This window comes from Peromyscus maniculatus, chromosome X (assembly GCF_049852395.1).
Source record: "Peromyscus maniculatus bairdii isolate BWxNUB_F1_BW_parent chromosome X, HU_Pman_BW_mat_3.1, whole genome shotgun sequence".
Lineage (NCBI taxonomy): Eukaryota > Metazoa > Chordata > Mammalia > Rodentia > Cricetidae > Peromyscus > Peromyscus maniculatus.
Window position 1 is genome coordinate 114451102 of NC_134875.1, and position 21324 is coordinate 114472425.

The 21324-nt window shown below is 44.3% G+C and overlaps 1 protein-coding gene across 2 annotated transcripts in view; it reads right to left on the reverse strand.

The window, feature by feature from the left end:
• Nhs (NHS actin remodeling regulator) overlaps positions 1 to 21053 on the reverse strand; it is a 336047-nt gene extending 314994 nt beyond the window's left edge. The window contains exon 1 of one of the 2 annotated variants that reach the window (XM_006973226.4): positions 19850 to 21053. In XM_006973226.4, coding sequence (XP_006973288.1) covers positions 19850 to 20402 — 553 coding nt within the window. In that variant the 5' untranslated portion in view covers positions 20403 to 21053. The remainder of the gene's footprint in view (positions 1 to 19849) is intronic. The other variant, XM_006973225.4, reaches the window with a different exon arrangement.
• Between the last annotated feature and the right edge of the window lie 271 nt (positions 21054 to 21324).

The following is a 21324-nucleotide window of genomic DNA, read 5'->3' on the forward strand; positions in this document are numbered from 1 at the left end:
ACATGAGTGAGCCAATCTGAGTCCAGGCCAAACTTACAACTCATAGAGTTATAGGCTAAATAAATGCTAGTTGTTTTAAGCCACTGGGGTTTGTAATTATTTGTAACACAGCAAAAGCTAACTGACATGAAGGAGATGCCCACTTAAGTAAGAACATATTTTACTCCCAGGTTGTTTATCTACCAATTTTACAACTTTGGGCTAGTTACTTTGTCTTCTAGGACCTCATAAAGAAGAAAAACAAGAAAAGATGGTACACTGGCCCAGTACTTTGCAAATCTCATTAAGTAGTCAAACTGTTTCCTTGGATGATAACTTATAAGGAATCTCAATACAGGAAATAGATGACAAAGAAATCTTCAGAAGTTTTAAAGGAAACTAGAACCATCTGCTCAACTTGTCTCTCACTTTTCACTCCTGGTCCTACTTCCACTGCCAGATCACACCCCAGGGACTAACAAATAAAATCTGGTAAACACTGTGCCATTCAGTTGTCCTTACGGCCTCTCTTTAGGGTTAATAATCTTTTATGATGAATATATTGATAGCCATAAAATAATTTGTAGATGATTTCATGGCAAATCTTTTTGTTTTGTTTTGTTTCTTTGACATGGGAGCTCCCTTTGTAGTCCAAGCTGGTCTGGAACTTATGACCCTCCTGCCTCACCTCAGCCTTCTGACTGCTGATTACAAGTGCAAGCTATCATGCCAATCTTGTAACAAGTCTTTTTTTTTAATTTGGAATGTATTATAAACTTATTCCAAGCTGCTGAATAGCTGTGTACATCTATTTATATCATCATTTTAGTGCTGGTAGATGATTTAACTGTATCAGTATATATAAGTGTTGTCTGTAATAATATTGCTTGTTCATTCAATTTTCTTTTGCTGGTAATTAAGTATATTCCTAATATTTCTTATAAGCAACACTGAGGTACCGATAATTCCTTTTCTTTTACTTTTCTAATTATTTTCTTAGTTTAAGTTCTAAAGTTAAAACCTGGGCATATAATTTTTATGAAGTCTATTTACTAGAAAAAAAAATTTCTAATTTATATGTCCATGAGTAATGTATGAAATTACTTTATGGGAACTCCATCCTCATTCCCACGATAAACCTCACCAATGTAATTTTTTATATCTTGACTAGCTGAAATTTTTTCTAAAAGAGTAATTTGTTTCTGAATTGAGGTCTCCCAAAGTTCATTTATACCAACATTCAAACGAAATTGTGGAATGCAGAAAGATGAACACAGAGCTTAAAGAGAAATCGGTGTATCCATGAGGTGAATCTCTTGGGTTTAGACAGCAAAGACCCTGAGATAGATTGATGAGGGAGCAGGAGAGATAGATCGATTCCTGCTATAGGAAATGACTTACTTTAAGCATTTAGCGAATGAAACAATTAGGATTTTTAGGGAAACGACAAAGCTAACTAGTGACAGCCAGACACATAGCCATCACCACTTCCTCCAGCTGTGTCTTAACCTATCACACAGTCTTGTCAACTCACTTGCATGTGACTCAAGGGTCTTTTTTTTTTTTTTAAAGACATTCTAGCATGCAAAGTCAAACCTGTATATTGTCCTCTTGTTTGATTGAAGGCTTGGGGTTTTTGTTGGTTTGTGCTTGGTAGTGCTTCCCCTATCATAAATCAGGAAGTGGAATGCCATTTCAGTGGCAATCCATTGGACATATGGGAAGAAGAGTGCTTTGCAGAGATGTACAGGGGCTGGGTGAGTAGGTGGGGTACACAAATGGAAGACACAGAGCCACATTTGAATTGGGCACTTTTCAACAGCATGTTTTTAAAGCCATTTAGTAGAACTTCCATTTCCTTATCTATTAAAATAACATTGGGACCAGGGTTTGTGGGAGTGGGAATGTTATATCACTCAGTGAGCCCAGAATCTCAGGAAAGGCGTCTGAGCACTCAACCTATATTGGGAGGCTGAAAAAATGTCCTGTGAAGAGTTTTAGTAATTCCTTGAGACTCACAAAACCACAGCTAGCTGGTATTGCTACCTTTGGAGAAGGTACCCGAGGTCCTGAGGGCAGAGCCAAAGGAATAAACTCTCTGTTGGCAGATGCAAGCCACATCCCACCGCCACAACCATCCCACTTTGCCTCGTGTCCTTCTGAGAAGATGTACTATTCTCCTGGATTTTACATCAAACCTTGACGGACTTGGTCCTCAGGGCTTTAGAGAAGGCGGTTTCTGATCCGAATCCAGCCCAAGGATCACAGAGCCCATCACTCTGCTTCCTCCACTCCCTCCCCAAGGAAGGGAAATAATCTGAAAATCCAGGAGATTCTCCTTCTCACAGATGAGCTAAACAGTGTCATAAAGATTCCAGTGTCGAAGTCTGTAGGCAGTGTGCTAGAAGCCCCTATTCGTGAATCAAAGGGTCTAGAAAGAAAGGGAAGGGCCTTTCAAGTCAACCAGCTTTCCTCCATTTTAGACACCCAAATTTTGCCATTAAAGATCTGTGATAATCTTTTCTATTACAGAAAACCAGATGAAGGTTTTTGTTTGACCTAGATCAAAAAGTGGAGAGACACAGTCATCATCACAGCCTTGAAATATCTGAGACAGGGAGAAATTTTTGTAAAACTCATGTCAGGAAGTTTTTAACCCAACAAAAAAATGTGCATGTACATTCATCAAAAGATGAGAATATGGTCATACCATCCTTATTTCAAATAGTCCAAGATAGAAAATATCCAAGAGGTAGATGAGCAAATAATCATATAATAGTCACATAAAGGAATATAGTGAAGATAATAAATGGACTGTGACTACATGCAACAATATAAATGGATCATCAAATATAATCATGAGGGGGAAATCCAGATGTGAAAATAGCACACTACATGATTCCAAAATAGGTCAAAGCAATGATTTCCATTGCAAGTCAGGATAATGGCTACCCACGACTGGAAGGGAAAATTGGCAAGATTTCTAGAGAACTGCAAATGTGCCCTTTCTTCTTCGAGATGATAGTTTCAGAGGTACATTCAGTTTGCAAAAACTCACTGAACCCTACGCTCATAATTTGTGTACATTTTTGTAGGTATGTTTATTGTTTATATAGGGAGAGTGAGGGAGGGAGGGGGAGGGAAGAAGGAAGAGAAAGAGACAGGGAGCAAATAGAAGGAGCGTTTCTTGGTTTTGCTTGCAACTGAAAGAATTCTCTAGCAACATTTCTCTAGAAACAGGAACTCTGCATAAAGATCTTTATTTCCATTTGCTTGCTCAGGGAAAGCTGTCACATAGCTTCTTGTCACATGTAAGCTCTCTTTATGTCTGTCAGGAAAAAAAAATTCCGAACAGTTTAGTGCTTCTTTTATTCAAGGGGGAAAACCACCAAATACATTGCTACAATTTTGTCATCTGTGCCTTTTCAGGGAAACTGATCCACAGTATCTTGGTGTCAGTCAGGGTCAGGGAACTATTGTGGCAAATATATCTTAAATCCTGCAATGAAAGTTTACTTCTCTTTCACCCCAAATCTAATCACTGCAGACAGCTCTTCACTAAGTGGTTCAGAGACCCGGTTTTTCTGAGTGGTAGACACAGCATATCTTAAGGTCTCAGCATTCTCTGCTGAGTCTCCTGTGAATGGGCAAATAAGTCAGGTAATATTCACATAATGAAATATAGTGAAGATAATAAATGTGCAACAATAGAAATGGATTATCAAATATAATCATGAGGGGGGAAATTCAAATAGAAAAATAGCATACCATATGCTTCTAGAACAGGACAAAGCAATGTTGGAAGTCAAGATATTGCTTATGGGCTTTTATGTGATCCTTCCAGAGGTGAAGCAGTGGGGTTTCTCACATTTTATTGGATCTGTTACATTGACCACACCTATTGTGTACCCAAGAAGAAAATAGAAAAAAAATGAACATTTAGCCTTTCCCTAACATACCAGATCTATACTCTGCCCTCCCTACAATCTCTCGTGCCTGAAATTGGATTACAAAGAACAAAAGACAGGTCATTGTAAGAGAAGATTCAGACAGAAAGTTTGGATAGCTGCACCCTTTACTGTACCCATGATGCTACACATCCACACCCGACCTCCTTGTGGCCATCAGCAGAAACACACTCTCTGAGAATGAGTGCATCATGGCAGCCAGATGAATTGTTCTTGCAACTGCCACAAGCGAGGCAAGACATGAGTTACACTAGCCAAGCCAGAAAATGGGATAACATTCTCTGTCCCCATTTTCTCCACATATCCAGATGATCAGAACTGGAATAGGTACACTATCTGAGGAGACACGGGAGCTGGGTTTTATCAATTTTTATGCCTACTTCCTTTTCCCAAGTCCCTTGATAAGAATAATAAAGCCATAAAAATCATGCCACCAATAGCATAAACACATTAACCCTTTGTGTGTATAGCATTGTATATCACAACTGCTAGCACTACCATTGGGTCAATTCACTAAATTTTCACAACACTAGATCAATAGTACAACTGTTCCTATTTTACCAATTAGGAGCTTGAAACACACAGACTATGTCCAAGATCATACAGCTGGTAAGTGGTGGTATCACAAGAATCAAAGACAACCTAGGATAGGAATGAAGCATGCAGTCTTGAGAAAAATCCCAGTCCCTTGGGGAACCTATAGATATGGAATTTTATGTGTATGTGCATGTGTGCACACGCTCGCTCCTGGATGTATGCATGAACAACATGTGCATGCAGAGTCCATAGAAGTCAAAAGAAGGTGTTAGATCCTCTGGAGCTATGGGCAATTGTGCTGGGCTTCAAATCTGAATACTTGGCTGGAGCAACAAGCAAACTGCCCAGCTCCTGAGAACCAACCAATCTTGAACCTGCGCTTCACAGGTTGTAATGCTTGATTCACTGAGGCTTATCAGGATGGACGGGGACACACACACACACACACACACACACACACACACACACACACACACACACACACACACACGGGGCAGGGGGAGGGAACTTGAAAAGAAAAAAAGCCCAGGTTGAAAAGGAGATAAAGGTACTTTGTGTAGATTTTTGGTTTGGTTTTCAATTTTCCATTCATCTTAAACATCTATTAAAAGCACTGCCTTACTAGATTAAGAAAACCTACAGGGCTTCAAACTTACATTTACACATCAGTAATCTGAAGAGCCTACTTCTCTCATCATTTCTCCCAAAGTATGTCTGTCAGTGAACCCTATTTCTCTTTACCCCCTGCCACACTGTATAAGCAGCTAAAGATCTAGTTGTTGCAGGACATAAAACAAAGGCTTAAATCAAAACCATACAAGAGGCAAACTTATGCAATATATTTCTTCATTAGTTCTAATTATCAAAAGCTAAAATTTTGCCAGATGAGCACTAGGTGACATCTGAAACCTGATAGGGCTCCAGCCTTTCTCTGCTCTCACACCAAAGGTATTTACCTCACATGGTACTCTTTGAAAACACTCCAAGTTCCCTTTTCCCAAATCCCTTCCGAGTTTGCCTGCCACCTTCCTGCCTCAACATACAAACCCACTGTTACAAACTTCAAGACCTATTTTCTCATGTTGGTAAAACAGAAAGTCCCTTGACTTCTCAGAGGTTTTCTGTACCATTTATTCCCGCTGTACTTCCTCCTCTCAGTTAATCTCCAGACTCAAATGCTCAAAAAACACGTGCCATCTTGCAAAGGGGCGGGCTGAAGAGGCAGAATTCTGGTGCCAAATTAAAAGGGGAAATACAGCTTTAGTTGCCTTAGTAAAATATAAATACAGGCTTGAGGAACGGAGTTCACATGCAGGCTGGAGAGAAACGTAAATATTGATACTGTATTCTCGTGAACAGTATGTCTCAGTGGTTGTCATCTGCTCTCATAGTTAGTAGTGCTTCTCTCTTAGTTGTTTGGTATGAACAACGACACAAGCGTAGCTGAACTCCAGAATTAGGATTTTGTTTCACAAATCCAAATGTGCTTAGACAGAGTCATCGGAAATCTGATTCTAACACCTTTTCTCGCCCTCCGTAAGAACTTGGAGCACTGGAATAAGTAAGCTTAAAGTGCAATTACAAACCAGTAGTTTTCGCAGCTTAGAAAATTGTGTCAAAGGCAAGATATCTTTTTAATGTCTTCTGAAATGTTTTTAGCTTTATCTTTTAAAAGATCCTGGTTCTAAGTTATTCCTCAGGCCCCTGAAGCCAGATTCTTACCCTTGTCTAAGCAGGCCCCGCTTCTCCATAAAAGGCAGCAGCAAGCTATCATAAAATAGTCTCAGACCCAAAAGAAGGAAAGGCTCTGCTGCTGTCTATCTCAGAAGTCTGAACCTTCTTGAGCTTGCAGAAGAATCTATGGAGTCATTTTCTTTTGTGGTCATATTCCCACGGCAGCCCCAGTTAGAAGGATGTACTAGGCCACCCAACTTCAAACTCTGCTTTTCTAGCACAATTTTAATATCTTCAAAGGAATATTAACAATCTAGAGTGAGGAGAATGGTATATGTCTAGTGGTGATGCACATTACACGAGTAGATTTATTAATAGCTGGTAAAAAGGAGCAGGAAAAAGGAGAAACAGAATTCTATTAATGTTGAAAACATCATTTAAGGGGACGAGGAGAAGGGGCTCTTCGTTTCCTTGTCTAGGTTTGCCCTTCTGTATGGGTTGAATTGCCCAGCCCTACTCATGAAGGCAAACTGTCGCCGGCTCGATGGTGTATCTGATCACTTCTCAATGCTTCTACCAAAGCACTCCCTGCTCTTACTTACTGCATCACTCATCCATTTGTTGTCCCTGCTCCTGGTCCCCCTGTCCCTGAAAGGTCTCTCCACACAATAACCCACATGATTCCCTTCAACTCTAAGTTAGTCACCTTACTCCTGTCTGGAAATCCTTGAAGGATTGCCACTAGACTCAGAGCAAAACTCTATCTGCCATGGCAATGGCCTGCCAGACTCTCTGCTATCTCTCTCCATCTTGCCATGCTGGTCTCCTCTCCCCTCACTCCCCTCCTCATCTCTGTGGTGATATTTTATTTGTGCTTTAATAAATAAAGCTTGCCTGGAGATCAGAGGAAAAAGCCAGCCATTATAAGTAAACACAAAAGTCATGCAATGTTAGCACACGCCTTTAATCCTATCACTTGGCAGGCAGGGATCTGTCTGGCTCTCTGTGAGTTCAAGGCCACACTGGGAACAGAGCCAGGCATAGTGGCACATGCCTTAAATTCCAACACTAGTTAACCATGGAGGTCTGGAGGTCTGTACAGACAGACAGGAAGTGACAGAGCTGGGCAGGAAGAGGAAGTGATGTAGCTGGACAGAGAGAGCAAATCAGATGGCAGAACAGCAAGGCATATTATATAGGCATGGGTAGACAGGAAGTATCTTGTCTTTGGAAGCTGTGGAGTTGGTGAGGTGAAGTTAGTTGTGGCTTTCCCTATTTCCCTGATCTCTCAGGTTTTCACCCCTATATCTGGCTCCGTGTTTTCTATTAATAAGACCATTTAGAAATTTGTCTACACATAACTTCTACACCCACCACTGTAGAGGTGGTTGTCTGTGCTTTACTCCTGAAGCACCGCCCCTAGTAGGCAGCAAGTAACTGCTAGGTACCTGCCCCCCCCAGGGTGTGGCCAAGGGGGAACCCCTTAAGACCTGAGATGTATACGTGCTCACTCTCTTGGCTACCTCATGGTCTTGGATGCTGGATGCTGGTGCTGAGGATTAAGGCAGAGTTCTCCAGAGAACTGCATTGGACCATGCCTCCTGGACCCAGCGACCAACTCCCTTATGCTTGTTGTGAATTAACCCCCCCAAAAAATCTTTGATTATCAGATAAACTCCATGGATTTACCTCATTACACCACTATGACCTCTTTGCCTCCTTGTCATCACTGAATTATGCACGACATGTGTTTACCTGAAGGCCTTTGTACAAGCTATGATTTTCCTCTACCAACAGAATCTTCCTCCACCGATGTGCATAATTAACAACCTTACCTTCTTCCAATATTTGCTCAGATGCAGCTTCTTCAGTGAGGCCCACCAGAATAACCCAACTAAACATAACCATCCTAGCCCCACACAGTTGATTGCCCTCCCTCAAAGGCTTTGGAATTCCCTTCTATATGCTGTTTGTTGTTTTGAGTTTCTCTCTCTCCTTTGGAACACAGGCTTATAGTTGCTTTTTGTTTGCTTATCAAACATAAGTGTCTACACTAATGTCTGATATATAATAAATGAATGAACCTGTAAGGTAAGATAATCACTCTTTTTTGTATGCTTTTACAAGTAACAAAAAGTGGCCATTAAGAAAAGCAACCTTAATTGATGTCTGGCCACACTGAGAATCAGAATTGTTTGATGAGCTAGCCACATCCTTCTTCTGACCTTGAATTTCACAGATTCAGGCAGAGGCTTTCACCTACTTGGAAAGAACAATATATACCTTCTATTCTATCTGATACAGTATAGTGTCAATAAAAGAGCTGATGTGCCAGGCACAGTTCTCAATACCCACTTAACTTCTGTCAATAACATGATCAGTCAGTACTGTTATTTCCACCCCATAGCAAATGAAGAAAAGGAAATATGCAACATGCTGCCAAAAGTCCTACAATGTTGAAAGGGTGGAGATGGTAATGGAACCCACACAGTCCAACTTCAGAATCCATACTACCCACCACAAATGTTTCCACATTTCTGGCAGACAGTCCCCAACCTTCCTCAAAGCAAGATTAAGAAAGCTCCAAAGGTCCTGAATTCTCAATATTTTCTTAGAGAACAAAGAATGGGGACATAAGGTCATCATTGAGTACCCTAAAAGAAAGGAAGAGACAAAAACTTTAATTCCCTGCTTGTCACAAACAAGGCACTCTTGAGTGTGAGAAATGGGCTGTAGGTCCCAAAGAGTCCCTTTGCAATCCTACAATGCTGTCATTCCATGGCCAGAATGACAGAGCTGGTTTGTCAACATAAACTTTCTACCTATTATACACCAAAAAAGAAAAATGGCTCCCATTATTGCTATTAATAGGTCCAGTTTGAGCCATATTAACCTTATTTCCCTTTGGAATAGGACTAGTAGACCAGGAGATCAAAGGAATGCTACAAACATATGGTATCTTGATTTCAGAAAACCATTTGACAGTCACTCATAATGATAGATCTTGTGGGCAAGGTGGAGAAATGTGGTTAGGATGGAAAGTGGGGGCGGTACATTTGTGGCTTCAGCAACAATGACACCCAAGGAATGTTGATTAATAGATGTCAACTTAGAAGGATGTTGCTAGTATTGTCTGCCAGTGAGCTCTGGTCTTTCTTGAGTCCATCCGAACAATAATTTTATCAGAGATGTGAGTGATGTCATAGTTTATATATCATGTTTATAGTGTCTGCAAAGAACAAAATGCTGGGGGCAGTAGCTGACACATTGGATCAAGATATTAAACTATCACCACTGATTGGAAATGAAAGAGCAAAGCAAGCAAGATTCAATTAACAAAGACAATGGAAGAGTCGCACAAAATTTAAGTTCAAAATATCAACTATACACAGAATCAAGGAAATCTTAAGTTTAAAATCTACCACTTTAAAGAAGGGAATTTACTGGAGCATAATGGCAATAGTTAATCAACAGCATGGTGTGATGGTTAAAACAAAGGCCACCTTAGTCCTAATAACTCATAGTAACAGAAGAAAGAGGTCTCATCACATTGTATGCCTGTGGCAGATGGCAATCAGGGAAAGAGGAACTAAAAACTTCACTGGGGGAATCTAAGAAACTGAAATTATCTAGCCTGGCATGAAGAAGACAGATTTAGGAGAAACCATAGAAATCAACCTACAACTACTTCAAGAGACTGGAAGAGAGATTCAAAGTAGATGCTACACAGCTTCAGTGCCAGAAGTAGGACAAAAGACTAGGATTACAAAAAGATGTGATGCCAGTCTAGATAAGGACCTTATGAGCATGAGAACCATCCGGCAGTCAAATCAAGATAGGGTTGGCCGCTCTCTAATGCCAGGGGTCTCACAGGGACTACCATTTGGGACATCTCTGGATGGGAAGTGGATTTCTATGAGTTGCTAAGATTTTTGTCCAAATTTAAGACCCCCAAATTCCATGACTCTTATTAAATTAACATTAACTTTGTATGTGTGTGGATGAGAGAAAGAGAGAGAGAGAGAGAGAGAGAGAGAGAGAGAGAGAGAGAGAGAGAGAGAGAGTGCGCCTTGGTCTCCTGAAGGCTGGGTTACAGGCATGTACCACCATATCTGGCAAGTTATGTTTATGCTTAGCTTATTTCATTTTGAGGACCTTAAACACTTAAAAATTAAGTTTTCAGAATATGGATGCCTATATCCACAGATAATTTTCTTAGTAAACTTAAATCTTCTCATACCCATTAATGGCTGAGAGATGGACATTACACAAGAAACAGAAATTGCCCATATCTGTCTTAGTCATTCATAAAGATGAGCTACACAGGGTCTCTGCCCTCTGGGTTTATAGTCCAGTTGGAGTGCTATTTGAAATGTTGTTCCAACAAATTTCAAATCTAGAATGAAGTTCTTACATTCAAAACCCATGTCAACTTCATTAATTTCATTTCGGTTTATTATTAAGATATAAAATCATATTCAAGAAGTTTTGTAATTGTTGCTTTGTGCCAGTCACATCCTTGTTATACTGTGCATGTGTGTGTTTGTGTGTGTGCACAAGTGTAAGCATGTGTGTGGAGGTCAGAGGTCAAGCTCTGACAGGGTTCCTTAAGAGCCATCCACCTATTGTGTTCCTCTGAGACAATTTTTCTCATAGGCCTGAAACTCATGTAGTAAGCTAGGCCGGCTGGCCAGAAAGCCTTGGGGGTTCTCCTGTCTCTGCTTCCCCAACACTAAGCTTATAAGCATGTGCCACCGCATCCAGCTTTTTACATGGGTTCTGGAGATCGACTTCAAATACTCAGGCTTGCATAATAAACACTCTACCCACTGAGCTCTCTTTCCATCCTTGTCCCATGATTTTTTAATGGAATGTGCTGGCTGGTCTTATCTCAACTTGACACACAAACTAGAGTTCTCTGAAAGGAGCAAACCTCAATTGAGAAAATGCCTCCATAAGATCTGGCTGTAAGGCATTTTCCTAATTAGTTATTTTGGGGAGAGGACCCAGTCCATGGTGGGTGGTGGCATCCTTGGGCTGGTGGTCCTGGGTTTTGTAAGAAAGCAGGGTAAGCAAGACATGCGAAGCAAGCCAGTAAGTAGCTCCCCTCCATGGCCTCTGCATCAGCTCCTGCCTCCAGGTTCCTGCCCTGTTTGAGTTCCTGTCCTGTCTTCTTCCTTCAGTGATGAACAGCAATGCTGAAGTGTAAGCCAAATAAGCCCTTTTCTCCCCAACTTGCTTTTTGGTCATTTCTATTTCAACTCAGCAATAGAAAGCCTAATGAAAACATAGAGTAAAAGGAAATTAGGGAGAAGTATCAAGAGAAAATTTTAACTCTGTTGAAAATTCTCACTAACTCTAAGGGTCAGTCCTCAAGGCTCATGGAATAATGTAAGACAATAGGAGACACTTCATATGTCACCAGTGGTTAAAGGTAAATTAAAAGCTCTAAGGTTGAAGACATTTTAGAGAGCCTGTGTGGAAGTTTCGCTTTTGTAATGGCACATGCAGAAAAGGCCTCCCCACACACTGGAACAAAAACATTGTCATTTTCTCCACCTGAGTATCAGCCCAGTAGAATCCCAAATGTTTCCTAAACAAAGGAGTTCAGTAACTTTGATTTAAAAGCTGAGCCCAGGGTCCAGATTGATGATCACACATACTTGTCACATTGGCACTGCAGAGGCATAGTTGAGAGGATTCAGAGTTCAAGATTATTCTCCTCTGATTCATAGGGAGTTTGAAACCAGCCTAAGCTACATAAAACCCTATCTCAATAAAAAAAGTGTCAGCCAGACACGGTGATGTATACCTTTAATCCAAGCACTTGGGAGGCAGAGGCAGGCAGATCTCTGTGAATTCAAGCCCAGCCTGGTCTACAAACTGAGTTCCAGGACAGCCAGAGCTACATAGTGAGACCTTATCTCAAAAAAACAAACATAGGAATGTCAAACCCAGTACAACTGGAAAAAATCTGGGAAAAAGTGTGTTGTTGTATTGTTATTGGTTGGTTATTAGGAAATTATAGCCATGAATTATTAACCTTTGAGAAACTGCTTTCTTCTCGATCATTCTGTGACAGGTTTAAAGGCAACTTTGAATGGAGCAGTTCATATTGCCTCAGAGAAACTCACTTGGCAAAGCCAGAAGAAAAGAAACTTAACCACAGCAATGAAAACATCCAAGAAGACACATTAGGCAGGCTAAAGAGAATTGTTATGAGCAGTAGGTAGGACAGACAGAATGAGGAGAAAAACATTATCTTCCAAAAGCATAATGAACTAGGATTAGTGCTACCATACCAACCCAAATGATTCCTCCCCCAAATATATTAATTTCCCCAGCTCTTTCATGATTTAGCAGTTTCCATAGCTACTCTAGCTGAAACCATACTTCTTAAGTAGGGGGCCTAGATCTCCTAGAACCGTCAGAGGCCCCTCCCACAGGGCAATAACCAGCACATTCGGAGGCTGACTGACTGAGGAACCTTTGGGATGTGCTTTGTCAACATAAACTTGAGTTTCTTCCCTGTGCCTTTTCACTGCCACACTACTGCGGGACTCCCATCCCAATAGCTTCCAACTGTGGCTACAGTCACTGGTAATAGAAGCTCCTTCCAGACCCACTGCAGAACATTCTGGCAGATGTATCTAATCTATAATCCTGTATCAAATCCTTCAAGAAAAAGGCCAAAAGGCATCACTTGTCCCAGAGTTTGTCCTCATCATTTAAAGATCCAACATATTGGGCATGGGTGAGGCCACGAGTTCAACCTCTAGCATTACAAAGGAAAAAAAGATCCAGCAGATCGTCCTGGTTCGGGCTTCCTGAGAAGCAGACGAAGTCCAAGTAGTTTCAATTGAAGGCAAAGTGAGAGTGGGAAAAAGAACAACAAATACAGGCTATGTCAGCAGATGCATCATAACCACAGGCAACTATTGCTCAGTTCTACTGGTGAGTAGTATGGAACCTGCTGGAGGCGTCTCCCTTTCAAAGAGCAAGGGAGCTACATTTCTTAGTGCTGCCTCAGGGCCATTAACTCGGTGGCACCTCTGGCTTTCCCTATATGCAAGGAAGAACCTGTTCCACTTGCCAAACCAAGCCAAAAGTCTCCGGCAGACTGTGCAGTAGGACATCTTCAGCAGGAGAGGTGTGAAGGTTACATAAGACAATGCATACAGTGTAACTAGTGCAGAGTAGTGCAGAGGCTGACCAGTAACGAAAGTCAGAAGTGTCAGCTAAAAAACGACATGAGAGCCAGAGATGGCTAGAAGGGGAAGGTGCTTGCTGCCATGCCTGATGATGGCCTGAGCTTCGCCCCAGGGTCTCCCATGGGGAAAGAAGGCGACTGCAAGCTGTCCTCTGAGCTCCACGGGTACTCTAAGGCACGCATGCACACGTGCAAAGAAATGTTAACTTTAAAATAATACCAGTAACAAGAAAACCCATCCACTTGAGGAGTGACAGAGGTATCACTGCAGGGAAATGGGGAGACACCTTTGCAATACCTGGCAGTGGGACAACTGTGCATCCGTGTGGAGAAAATAATCTTCTGCCTCACGCCATTTATAAAAATCCATTCCAAGTCAGATGTGGTGGCCCATAACTTCAATCCCAGCACTCAGGAGGTAGAAGCAGGCTGATCTCTGTGAGTTCAAAGCCAGCATAGTCTACATAGTAAGATCCAGGACAGCAAGGATTACCTACAAAGAAAGACCCTATCTCAAAAAAAAAAAAAAGAAACAAACAAACAAAAAATCCATAGCATATAAATAACAGATCTAAACGGCAAAGGCAAAAAATACTGTAAAACTAATGAGATCTCTTCATGGTCCAAGAACTGATGAAGAATTGTTTAAGAACAAACAGAAGAGAAACAAAAAGCTTATTACAAAGGAAAAAACTGATAAACTGGACAACATAAAAACATAAATGTCTGTTCACCAAATTATAATACTAAAGACGTCAAAATGCAAACCACTGGAAGATAATGTTTTGCAGTATCTAGAGATGGCAACTGACTCATAGTCTCAAAATGAAAAAAAAATACTCAGAAAAGACAATAGAAAGGGACCAAAAACTTTATTTAAAGGGTAGTAAAGGGGGAAAAGGGTGGGGGGAGTAAAAGCCTTGAACTAGTCATTCACAAAAAAAAAAAAGGATATCCAAATTGGACTTGCAAACACAAAATGAAGGTTAACTTCAAAAGCTATCCAAAATGCAGCTTAGAACTACTATGAGGTTTTATTACATTTATTGCCAGAGTAGCTGTTACTTAAAAGATACCAGTCCTGGTGAAGATGCAGAGCAACTGGAACTCCTGGGAGCATAAAGCAATACAACCAGGCAGAAAACTGTCAGGTGTCTTATATTTATGCCAAACGTACCTATTCCCTTTGAACCAGTAATTCCTCTTTTAGATGCATACAGGCCAGTGTGATACAAATATGCTGACCAAAAGACCTAGAGGGGGGTTGGAGATAGCTCAGTTAGTAGAGTGCTTGCCTAGCATGAACTAAGCCCTGGGGTAGGTTATCAGCACTGCATGAAGCCAGGTATGGCAGCTTTAATCCCAGCACTCCAGAGGTAGGGCAGGAGAAGGTTCAGAAGTTCCAGGTCCTTAGCTACATACAGAGTTCCAGGCCATCCTAGGATATATGGTCCCTTGTTTCAAGAACTAAAAATACAAAAAGCATATAGCAAAAAATATTCATGACTGTAATGTTAAAATAGAAACAAATGTCTCTCATCAGGAGAATGGATCAGCAAATTATGGCCGATAACCACAATTTCACCCAGCACTGACAATGAGCAATCTATTATGCATGCACAACATGGAAGGCCCTTGCCAGTGTGCTGCTGAATGAATGACACTAAGAAGGAGCAGGCGCTCACATAAAGTCCAAGAGCTTCATATAAATCTAGTTGCTGGAAGAGGAAGTCAGGGGAGTGCCTCCCCCTAGGGAGATGGATAGCAACTGGCAGAGGGCACAACAGTGTTTGGTCTCTTGGTCTGAGTAGCTTTTCCTTGAGTTATCTGTTTTTGTGAAAATGCACAAAAAGAACACATAGAATCTGCATGCTTAAAAAAAATAGGAATGTTGGGCTTAATGCAAATTTTACTTAAAAATTCAGTAACTAAATGTAATTAGCGGTATCCAAAAGGCCAACAACATGAAACGTCTAAGGCTGCACAGTTTGGCATTGAATCCCATGAAGTAATTCCAAAGCCTCAGGTGTTAGTGACTGAAAAGCTGGACTTGGTTCAAGTTTATGACCATAAATCTCAGAAGGCTCTCCATGCAGCCAGATAATCCCACTACACTTCCTTACTGCGTCCATGCTCCCCCTGAGACAGCTTATTCACACCTTGCCTCCTCTCCCCACGTTGCCAACACCCTCTCAGTTGATGATCTCACCACTTACTTCATGGAGAAAATAGATGTCATGTTTTTTTCATGGCAAGGGGAAACACCCGGCCCCACCTCCACCTCTGTCAGTCCCCCAGCTCACCTGCCTTTCTGCCTAGATTTGTCACGTTCCCTCCAAATGTATTTTCATCTTCCCACATCTTGTTTCTCAAGAACTCCATAATTGTCCAGATCTCTTTCCCAGTGCCAATTTCCTCCTCTTTTTGGAAGCCAAGCATGTGCAACATGCTGATACCTTTGAAGAAGTTTTCCTTCCATACTGTATGTTCATGCAACCTCTGATCCAGTTCTCTACTTCCCTTCCAAGAAAACTCTTCACAAGAGACATCCATTTCCTCTTCCACCCATCCTGTTCTTTCTCTACCCCACTCTCTTATACACATGCTAAGCACATAATCTGTGCCCCCACCCCCTACCTCCCTCCTGCTTCCACTGTATCACACTGTCCCGATTGTCATTCTAGATTTTTACCCCTCAGTACTGTCGTCACACCCAGGGCTTTGTACATGCTAAATATGTGCTCTACCACTGACTTACACGTAGCATTTAGTGATGTTTTGTTTGTTTTATGGAGCAGGATCTCTGTGTGTGTAGTCCAAAATAGCCTTAAACCCAAGATGCCCTGCCTTTGATTCCCAAGAGCTACAATTCACTGGTGTGAACCACAGCGTCCAACTCTCCTAGACTTCTGAATGTTCTTTTTCATTCTTTCTCTTCTCCTGTGAAACTCAAAGTTGGGCTCCCCCGGGCTCCAGCAGCAGCGTCCTACTTTCTATGAAGTTCAAGCATGCCTAACAATCGGTACCCTTCTGCAAGTACCACTCTCCTTTATCGTCTCTGTTGTCCCTAGCTCCAGGGCTTCACATGCCTTCTTCGTCTTTCTGTGTCACATCTTCATCTCCAGCTTGGGCTTTCTCTTATGCTTTCAACTCCCATATCTAACTCATCACTCTCAACACTCATCAGACACCTCAAACTTAACAGGGCTCAAATAGAAAACTACAGACTGCATTTCCTTCAGAATAAAATGTCCATGCTCCCAGTCGCCTTCTGCATTTCTGTAAATGTCATCACCTTCTATGAATTATTTAAGCAAAGGAAACTATGAGTCTGACATCTCAATTACTTTCCTCATAACCTGTTCCTAGTCTACTCTGTAAATCCTATCAATTGTATTTCCAAAATGAGTTAGTTCAGAATCTGACCACTTCCTCCTTATTTCTAGTCCCCCATACTAGTTGACTAGATAATAACTGCCTTACCAGCCCAAACTTGCCTCAAAAGTGACTCCACGGAAGTGTATATCAGATCAGGCCATTCACCAAAAAGTTCCCTACCATGAGTCAGGGCAACAGGAAGCAGCCCTGAGGACAGAGCAGCAAGAAGAGTGTGTGAGGCATAGCGATCTGGGGAGGAAAATGAAATGGGGGTATAGAGGCACAGACAGCCAAGGGGAGGAAGTCTTCTTTTCTCTTTGAAATACCCCCAGGCTGGAGCAACCTTAAAGGGGGATGCAAATGTAGTTGATATCACTGGTGTTCTGATCAGCCCTTCTGCCCTCCCAAGAGAATCCCTGCAGACACGCATGTGTCCACCACAGGCTTTTCATAGCTCTCTCCCCCCAGGCACATCCTGGAATCGGACATGGGGCTGGCCCTAGAAGCCAGGTAATTCTTGCTCAGGTGCTACTTTCCATCTACCCAGGGAGACTCGGTACTGAAACATTTGAGCCTCTTCACCCTCCCTTCCCCCAAGTGAAGCACCATGGCAGCCTAGGGTCCCCAGCTAGGCTGAATCCAAAGCCTCTGCAGTAACAACCTCCTCATGACAAGTTTCAGCTCCTACCGGCCCTGTTTCACTTCTCCACTCCCTCCACATGCTTCCTGGGACTCCCTCTCAAACTTCCTGAATGGAAATCCTCGTCTCCGGCTCTGAAGTCTGGAAAAGTCAAGTTAAGATGCAAAATACTGTGCCTTTACTCTGAGAGGTTATGAATAGAACAGTGCCATCCTCCATTTAAAAGGATGAGAGGAGAGAGAAATCAGGATACCAAGTGTTGAGATAACATTTTAGAAAAAAAAATTGAAGAGGCAGGCCAGTGAGATGGCTCAGCAGGTAAAAGCATCACCAAGCCAGCCTGGGTGACGAGCGTTCTGTCCCTACAATGTGCATAGTGGAAGGAAAGAACTAAGTCCACAAAGGAGCCCTCTGACCTCTGTATGTCCCGCTCCACCCCCCACATCATGTACACACATGCAATAACAATCAATAAAATATTTTAGAAGAAAGGACTTGAATTGATCCATTTTAAGACTTTCCCTGGGCCCCATCTTTATTCATATATAAATATACATGAATAGAGTCTATATTCCTCAACTGCATCAATACACTAATGATCCCCCTAACTCCATTTTCCATTCGTTTACACTCTGATAGTGAAAATGACTTGAAGGGGCTATTAGATTCTAGACCCATAACTGCCTACCTGGTGCCCCTAATAGAAAGGATAGTGAGGATAATATGTTCTACTTTGGCAGTGTGGATTTTGTTTAAGAAGGGGTATGTTGGTGTCGCACGTGCACATGAAAAACGTATGCACCATTCAACTGTCTGCAGAACTTCCCTCCAGTTCTTTTGAAGTGAAGTCACCGCTTCCCCCCACCCCAACCGCACTACCCAAATATCAGTGCTGTTGAAAGTGAAGGGCCTGTCCCTGCTGGGTGGTTTGGGGTAAAAAAGGAGGCAGGATTAAAGCGCTCATTTCCAGTCCCAAAAGTAAAATACGACTTGGCCTAGGGCAATCCTAATTCTTTCCAGAACTCATCCCCGGAATTGCCCTTTTAAACAACTAGTCATTAACCCAACTCCAGGTCTTTTATAGCTGCGAAAACTGATCGGGCACATCATTTATTCATTACGCTTATTATTATTGTTATTGCAGAAAAGCAGTGAATTCCTGGGGCGGGGTTCAAAGGGTTCTTCCAGGGAGGAAGGGGTGAGGAAAAGGAATGCCTAGGCCAGCAGACCCGGCCAAGAGGCTGGGCTGGGCTGCCCAACAGAGGTGCAGCGAAGTCCTCCTGGGAAGCATGTTGTTGAAGCTCCTCTGCCTGGTGCACTCAGTGACCACCTCACACCGGAGCAGCCACTGCAGCAACAGAAAAGGCTTCTTACGTAAGTCAGAACCGCTGACATCACCTTCCCCTGGAGCATCTCAGCTGAACTAGGAAGTAAAGGACCCGCGTGCCAGCCCAGCACTCTGGTCCACAGCCTGGTTCGTTTTCTAAATGATTCTGTTGCTGCCAGGTTTGGGAGACCATGCACCAGTGGGGGAGGCCTGAATGCCCCTTAGAAAGAATAGTTAACAGAGACTACGGTGTTTCAAGAGTGAAGTCAATGTGCAGTGAAGATGCCCAGGGGTCTTCTAGATCTCCTTCCTCACCTTCATTGTAGCCTGCCTGGCTGGACCGGTTCATACCTAAGTCTAGATTTGTGTGATAAGGAACTAAGGCAGAGGAAGAAGAGCCTGAGGGATGCTCAGAGGACAGATACTCCAAAGAGGCATTCATTAAGAGCCCTAGGTTACCCAGGGCAGAAAAGACGCTCGGAGATCCCTTTATCACTCTCAGGCATTCTTCCCTTCCAGTCCCTCACCAAGGCCTTTGCTGATCCCAGGGTTCTCAGTAGAGCACCTTGGAGTTCATTCTAGGCAGGCAGCCAGTGATGCTGGATTAGGTCACACACCTTCCAAAGGCACGAGTCCCGGGCACCGAGGTCACAGCCAAGTGTGACAAATCACCTTGTCTCCCATAGACATTTAAAAGGACACCCAGTACTCTGAAGCCCCCAGTGGTGCAACCCGGTGGCTGGCTCCTGGAAGCTAAGAGAGTTGCACCCCTCCCTCTTCCCAAGGACATGAAAGGCATATGTCCCAATGGTAAATGACAGACCCTCTCTACCTCTTGTCTGCCCCCTAAATGCTCCCTTCCTGCCGGGTCTCAACGCCAGGGATGTCTATGAGTTGAGAGGCCGTCCATTTAACTTTCTGCTCTCCATGCCTGCATCCCTGCATTGGTCAAGGGCCACCCTAGCTCCTCAACCCGGGAGGACTTGGGTGGATCTCAGAGGGGAGGAAAAGCAAGAGTGAGGTGCAAGTTGCAGCAGGCGCGGCGCCTCGGGGCTGGGATTGCGGCGAGTGGGGACCGCAAGAGGGTGCGGCGTTGGAGCCTAGTACCCTGGAGGATAGATGGGGCTGGTACTCACGCACTGCCTCCTGCTTGGGGTCCAACGTGCTGAGGACGCGCTGCACGCTGCCGAGCTTGCCCTGAAGTGCCCAGACGCGGCGGTGAGTAAGCTGGATGTCGCTCTCGAGCTCCTGGAAGAGGCTGCACGCGTGCCGGGCCAGGTCTGAGAGCTGCCGGAGGACTCTGGCCAGCGCAGCGTTGCTGACCGCGCACAGATCTAACATGAGCAGCACAGCCTCGGCCGCAGCCGAGGACGCCTCGCCGGTGGCCGATTCCGCCTCCGGGACCCCCGCCACGCTCTCCTCCCCGGCCTCGTGCGCCTCGCCCGGTGGCTGCTGAACCTGCTCGGCCGGCGCCGGCAAAGACGGCAGAGGTGGTGGTAGTGGGAGAGGCGCAGGGGGCACACGGGGAGGCTCCTCTGGCCCCGGTGCTTCGGCCTCTTCCCGCCGGCCAGGCGGCTGCAGGGGCGGCGGCTCCACGCTGCCTCCACTCGTGTCCTCATCTGGGCCAGGAGCCGGGCGCCGCTGCCGGCAAAGCCACTGCGGCTCCACGATCCGCTTGGCGAAAGGCATCCCGCACAGCCAAGCCGCGACTTTCCGTTCTCCTCCGAGCGTCCCTTGTGAGCTAGGGACCTGACGCGCCCACCTGAGCAAGGAGAGGGCAGGAGTCCGGCAAGGAGCGATCCGGGCCGTCCAGATACGCCGAGGGCTCCTCTGCTCACCTGGCCTCCTCCTCTTCCCCACCCTCTCCTTCACAGCTTAGTCCGACCTGTCCTCGTCCCGGTGCACGGCTGTCTAGGAAAGATGACAAGCGCTGAGCAGAGAAATCTCGGGGTGTGCTTGGATCCTCCTCACTTGCTTCCAACCGGGGTCAGCTGGCTCAGCTCCATCGTTCCTGAGCCCGTTGCCGCCGCCCTGGCCACTGCCGCCGCCTATATAAATGGGCGTGTGTATGTGTGTGTGTATGTGTGTATGTGTGTGTGTGTGTCTGTGAGTGTGTGTGAGCGTGTGTATGTATGTGTGTCCGCGTGTGTGGATGGGTGGGTGGGTGTGAGTGTGTGCGCGCGCCTCAGTTTGAAAGTACCCCGGCGCAGGCCTCTCCCCGCGCGCCCCTCGGCCGCTCCGGGGAGCGATTGCGCCTGGGATCTCTCTCCCTTTCTGGGCGGGGAGGAGGTTTCGGAAAGGCGCTCTGAAAACCCGGACAGAGGAATCCGCCTCCAGCCCTGGCTCAGGAGGCCGCGCGGGGGCGGCAGGGCGGACGCCGGGCAGGGGAGGCCGGGGCGGAGTGGGGCGCAGCGCCCTGTGCGACCGCTGGGAGTCACTGGTGGCCGGACCGCGCCTGGTGCGTTCCTGAGCCCAGACACTTTCTCACACAAGTCTCAGAGGTTAGAATTGAGACTCTCAGAACCGTGGGGGTGGGGAGTCCTCAAGTTAAGAGTGGGGGTGCTGGTAGCCAGCTCAGAGGGAGGAAAGTATTGGGGATGCTGTGGGATTC